The following is a 6317-nucleotide window of genomic DNA, read 5'->3' on the forward strand; positions in this document are numbered from 1 at the left end:
ATCGGACGCCCTTTCGGGAAATAGAAGGCTGCCCAAAAACACATCGGCCCACGTAGCCGGCCGCGTCGCGTGGTCGTCGTACGTGACCCAAGCGGCCTCTTCCTCGTGTTTCCGATACTGCGCCACCTCGGCCGGTATATAAGCGACGGCACTCGCCATGTCGCTGCACACTTCAGCTGCGGACTCTACAGCGAAGCATCTACAATGAACGCTCTGGTGAGGACTTGCGCGACATCGGGTTAAATTTCACTTCTTTTTAAAAGGGTCCATAATGGTTAATGAAATACTATCGCAAAGAATTAACACAACCTGGAAAGGGAAAATATGGGTCCAGACGTAGCTCACTGAAAACCCTCTTTTACAGATTGGACTTAATATATGCTACCGTCGTCTACAGCTGGTCTAGCCGGATCACTTTTATGCTGTTCGCTGCTGTGTAGAGTATCTGCTGAGAGGTCCGGACGGCTTCAGTTGCGGTTTGCCGTTGATAGATACCCTCCTTTTAAGTTGTTCTGAAATGCAAAAACTACACCGGGCTAGCATGTACGTAAAGTGCAATGCTGCCAAAACTAAAACTATGCAGGGCGATTGGACAGCAGTGGAGCATGACCCGTCACTACGGAACGAAACGCTGAATGAACATAAGTCATGTTATTCACACTTTTCACAACGTACTTCCCTTGATTGATTGATCCTGGTCCACTTTAAACCGGTTAATAACGGAAGTAAAAGTTGAGAAACTTTCGGCCTAAGGTTTAAATTCTAAACGGCTGCATGTGCTCTTACCTTGGTGAAGGTCTTCTCGGTAGTTGGTGTTGTTACGGCTTGTTTCTTTACAGCGGAATGTGTAAGGGCAATCAGAAGCCACGGGTCTTAGGCATGAAGTCAGCTCACGCGCCAACCCACTCTCCGTCGTCTTCATCAAGAGCCCTGAGAGTAAATTAATCGTTTGTGGCTCACTGCACGCACTTAACACATCCCCGCAGTTAAAGCATATTCCCAATGCATACCATGTACGCGTGATTGAGTTCGAATGGCAGGGCTTGAGACGTGTAACGTGCACAATCTCAGAGGATGGCGTAGCGAACGAGGAATTTGGATGCAGCGGTCCGACCTCGTAAAGGGCCGTCTGTCACCGGTCGCAATGGTGGTAAGGGCCCGTGTAACTCGACAGAAGTTTTAACGCAAGTTCACATGGAGGGAGGAGAGAGCAAGAGAAAGAAGAGGCGCCCTGGAGGGAAGTGGACATCGCTGAGTCAATGGAAGTAACAGCGTTTTGGGAAGCCATGACAGGCGGAGAGCCTGGTTCGAGCCATATCCCGGACTTCGTCAGCGCGGCTAGTTCCATCCGGAGTGAAAGTACATGTGGAGTCGGCTGCAGGTAGTAAGCACTCAAAGGGCGGAAAACAGGTATGGGCCAAAAACGAGGTAGAAAGGAGAACGCTGAGGAGTACCAAAGCTACAAGAGTTGTAGGTGAAGGCGGCAAATGGTAGGCTAATATCCCAATCCTCGTGCCGGACATTATGTTCATTATTTACATCTTCAAATATTTTTTATGTATTTTGTGAACCGTCAAACTAATACTTCAGTACGAAAGTTTTAGCCGCCGTACGTGAATCGCCCCTTTCCTGCCGTCTGAATCTTCGAGCTTCATCATCATCAATCTGACAACACCCACTGAAGTGCAACGGCCTCTCCCATGCCTCTCCCGATTAACCCTGTCCTTTGCCAACTGCGGCCAACGTGTCCCGGCAAACTTCTCATCTCATCCACCCACCTAACTTTCTGCCGCCCCCTGCTGCGCATACCTTCTCTTGAAATTCACTCCGTTACCCTTTAGTACCAGCGGTTATCTCCACGAGCTTACTTATCAAGTTTCAAAAACCTCACTTTGCGAAATTTGAAGTTGTGGCTTCTTATTGAAGCCAGAAATCTTCTATGAACAACAAAGCCACTGTGCATTACTATGTCTCGCAAAGCGCAGATGACCTCGTTATACTATTCCATGCAAGACTGGTTGTATCTGAGCTGGTTGGTACATAGCTTGAGCGGCGTCAGCACGGTAATAGACACAAACATTTGAGCATTGTGCTTTGTCTTCCAGGTGTTTGTGTCTATTCCCGTGCTGACGCCGCTCAAACTATTTATTGAATACCTCCCAATGCCGCACAGGCACTTAAATGGGGAGTGGGCAAAGAATTACAAGAAATGAAAGTGCTAGTTACAGACAAGATTGTTCCTATTTCTACAATGCTAGGTATGTTTCATAAAGTTATATGCTTGCTGAAGAAATTATTGCACTGTAAATTGTTTTTGGTCACACAATGCAAGCGAAAGCTTTGCCAAAACATGCTGTTAGAAACTGATACAATTTTGGCTTGTACGATCGTTTCATTCTTGGCATGCATGCCAGGAGAAGAAATTAATGAGAGAAAGAAGACGTCTTAAATAATAGGATGTCAGCTTTGAGAGGATGACCGGTATAATACGCTAGGTAATGTGCTATTTGGATCAATTCATTTCATAATGTGGACTTGTATAGCTTGTGGTGTGAGGCTAGGCGAAAAATTATTCTCCAGAATGTTAATAACTGGAGACCAAAGTTATTTTTCATCACCATTATACTTGGTTCTCGATTATAGTTAGAATGAAGCGAAAAGAATTATTCCATACAAGTTCAAGTGATGTTATTAAACGTCAAGGTCAGGGGACAATATTGCTTTACAAGGCTACAACTCAGGGCAGATTTGTATTTCATAAATCAATAATTTGAGAGCCGACTGTGCACAAGAAAGCGACAGCCCTAATATCCAAACATCCTGTTAGCGTTGTTAACTGCATAATTCATTTTCAGCTTCCAAATTAGATAAGGCGTAACCTGAATGCCAATGTGTTAACAAGGATCGACACTTTCAAGTGCAATGTCATTTAGGCAGTATGACTTAGAGGTAGAGCATCCGCTTCGCTTGGAAGAGGGCCGAGGTTTGAATCCCGGTGCCGCGCAGTTCTCCGCCTGCTTTAAGAAAAGCTCCGCGTGTCGATTGAATTGCACGACCAGGCCTTGGGTGAGGCCTGATGTCGGTGACCAGAGCCCACAACGCATTAACTCACCAGGACAGGATTTGGCAACACTGGTATACTGGTGGCCTGGTGTACTTGTGTAGTACTTGGCCACAATCTCCTATATAAACAAATAAATTAACCCTGGGCTCTCAATCCACAGCAGCTGCGGAGCGACTGACCGAGGCGGCGGTAACATCTGTGACGCAGCGGAGGTTGCTAAGAATCTCTGGCTCCAGACAGGCTGCCATTGGAAATTGAACCTGGCAACGTTTAACGCGAAAACCTTATCCAGTGAGGCAAGCTTAGCTGTGCTGTTGGAGGAATTAGCCGGTATTAAATGGGATGTCATAGGGATTAGAGAGGTTCGCACTTTTCTTTTCCTCCTCTTCCCTTTCCCCTGCGTGGAGTAGCAGGCCAGGGCCATGTTACCACCGGCCCACCTCTCCACCTTTTCCTCATTAAAATTCCTTTCTCTAGAAGGACAGATACAGAAGGACTTATACAGTGTTAAATGGCGGCCACGTACTATGCTATCGTGGATTAGCAGAAAGACGAGAACTAGGTGCGCGATTTCTCGTCAACCAGGATATACCTGGCAACATAGAGGATTTATATAGTATTAACGAGAGGGTGGCAGCTATTGTAATTTGGATTACAGTAGGCTTAATTAGGAAGTACAAACTGAAAGTAGTACAGGTATACGCGCCTACATTTAGCTAGGATGAGTAGATCGTAGAAAGCTTCCATGACGACATGGAATCGGCAATAAGCAAAGTACAGTAAACTTTACTGATGGGTGACCCCAACGCCAAAGTAGGGAAGGAAAAGGCCGGAGACCAGGCAGTAGGCGACTATGGCATAGGCTTTAGGAATACCAGGGGGGGGGGGGGGAGTTATTAGCAGACTTCGTTGAGAGAAATAATTCACAGATCATGAATACCTTCTTCCGCAAACGAGAAATGGAAGTGCGAGGGCCTAATGGTGAAACTAAAAATGAAGCAGAGCTCATACTTTGGGCTGCAAACAGGATCCCTGAGTTGGACAGGTGCAGCAGTACTGTGGGTCAAAAAATGATGCCCAGAAAACCAAATTAATCTTTAACAGTCTCGCAAGAGAACACCAGTTTACAATTGATAGCGAGGGGCTGGAAGTGGTAAAGGAATACGTTTACTTATGGCAAGTAGTGAGCGCAGATCCGGATAACCAGAGTTTCGCAGCGAATATTCGCCCCATGGAGGTTTGCCTTAAAATTCGCCGCGCTTCTCAACCATACATAAGGAGGCAGACCATGTAGAGCGGCACACCTACTGTTATAAGTATGCTTGCGGTGTAAAAATGCCTCCAGATAAAAGAACGTTGTCTATGACGATCTGTCACCAACTGTCACTCATGGTTTCTCGTCACGTTTCTTCCATAGTCCACCGCCGTTGTCCTCTGCGCCGCTCTGGCCGCGGTCATGTGCGATCCCAAGGTCTTGGGATACGGCGGCTACGGTGGATACGGTTACGGCGGAGGGTACGGTGGAGGCTACGGAGGAGGCTATGGCGGGGGATACGGCGGAGGCTATGGCGGAGGATACGGCGTCGGCAGCAGTGTTGCCCTCCTGCGAGGAGGCCCCGGTCTCTACAAGGCTGTGCCCGGCCCAGTGTTCCTGGTCAAGACCATCCACCAGGTGAACAAGCTGAGCGGAGGAGGAGCCCTGGTCGCCCACTCTGGCCTGGGAGGAGGATACGGCGGCGGCTACGGAGGAGGCCTTGGGTACGGAGGAGGATATGGTGGTCTTGGATATGGTGGTCTTGGATACGGCGGTCTCGGCTACGGCGGCCTGGGATATGGTGGTCTTGGATATGGTGGTCTTGGCTATGGAGGCATCGGATACGGCTACGGAAAGAAGTATTAAGGTGGAATTCGGGTTGAATGTGCACAGCAGACATCATCTGAAGAACCAACACTGGTCGTGGTAGGGAATACAGCGCCAACGGGGACTCGCTGCAGAATACCACATGCAAGAGTGAGACACGGCCAAATGGCAATTTCTGTTGTTCAAAATTACAATAAAATTTTATTTATTTCCACAATGTCTAAGCGCTGCGCCGGTGGTTTCATGAATGGCAACACCGTAATGTGCATGCGGCCAGACATCTGACTTGGGCTGCTACTTCCGCTAAAGGAGCCCCAAAATTTGAGATTTTAAATTTTTTTTTCTATTTTGCAGATCATGCGCAATCACAGCCAGTTTTGTGGAAGCGACGCTCACAAAAACATTAAGCGGTGTAAAGTGTCCTGTTTGGCATCCAAAAACTGGGCGGCGTAGACGTAGCATCGAAAGAACGTTTATTCCTGCTACTTAGCAGGAAGCCAACAGGTTACATACTGAGCGCGGGGGGCCCCACGCGAGCAATGTTTTAAAGCCAGCATGGACTAGCCGATAAGAGATATCCGAGCAGTTAGCATGCACAGGCAGTACGCGATAACAACACGCGTGCTTGGTTTCGCGCGCACACAACATAAAGAGCCCCAGAAAATACTTTGTCTTATGAACGGTTAAGAGCGCTGATCCGGAAAAGTTACGCGTACATTTCAAAAGTAAAATCTTGACTCGCAGGCCAGACACTGTCTCCGACACATGGCGATTTCCCTGCTGTCGCGTCGTATAAGCTACGTTCGACTTGTTAACGAAAGAATACCGAACGAAAATTTCTTCTCGTTTACTTCGGGTTCGGCTTAGGTGCAAGATTCCGTTCTTGTTTGAAGACGTTAATATAAGCTCCGTTTGAACCATTAATAACGCCGTTGTGTAAACATTTTCCTCTACAGCCGGTTAAAGAAGTCGAGATCTTATTAGAAACAGGCAATCCTATTCCTAGAGGAAAAGTGCGCGCACGGGGTGTCCCACGTTCAATTGGCCTAAAATTTTATAGCAGAGACTTCTAATGAGATATCATAATATCAGCGTTTAGCAGAACAGCTGGTAATGCTCGTTTCCTCATTGAACGCCGCTGTTTTCACGTAATCACATGGCCACGCACCGAGCACGTCTGATGCAGTACTTCTGAGAGATTCTCAGAATTATGTCCTCTTCACTCAAGTGGCCCCTCCAACGCCTCTGCTCGGTTCCTAGAATCATGACGTCATCACCCACTTCACGACTTCTTCGACGCCTCTGATTCGTCCTCAGAATTCGCGGTATCATCCCGTCACTTATGCGGCGTCCAGACTGCTGCATTTGTTTCGAATATTCTGACGTTTTTGG

At 47.6% G+C, this 6317-nt stretch overlaps 1 protein-coding gene across 1 annotated transcript; it reads left to right on the forward strand.

Moving 5' to 3' along the window:
• Positions 1–204: 204 nt before the first annotated feature.
• LOC149361016 (uncharacterized) lies at positions 205–4964 on the forward strand. The gene is made up of 2 exons (XM_089569443.1): positions 205–216; positions 4482–4964. Exons 1-2 carry the CDS (start codon positions 205–207, stop codon positions 4962–4964), a joined length of 495 nt encoding a protein of 164 aa, XP_089425569.1.
• Positions 4965–6317: the final 1353 nt, after the last annotated feature.

The sequence above is a fragment of the Amblyomma mixtum genome, chromosome 2 (assembly GCF_055824585.1).
Source record: "Amblyomma mixtum isolate Tamu chromosome 2, ASM5582458v1, whole genome shotgun sequence".
Lineage (NCBI taxonomy): Eukaryota > Metazoa > Arthropoda > Arachnida > Ixodida > Ixodidae > Amblyomma > Amblyomma mixtum.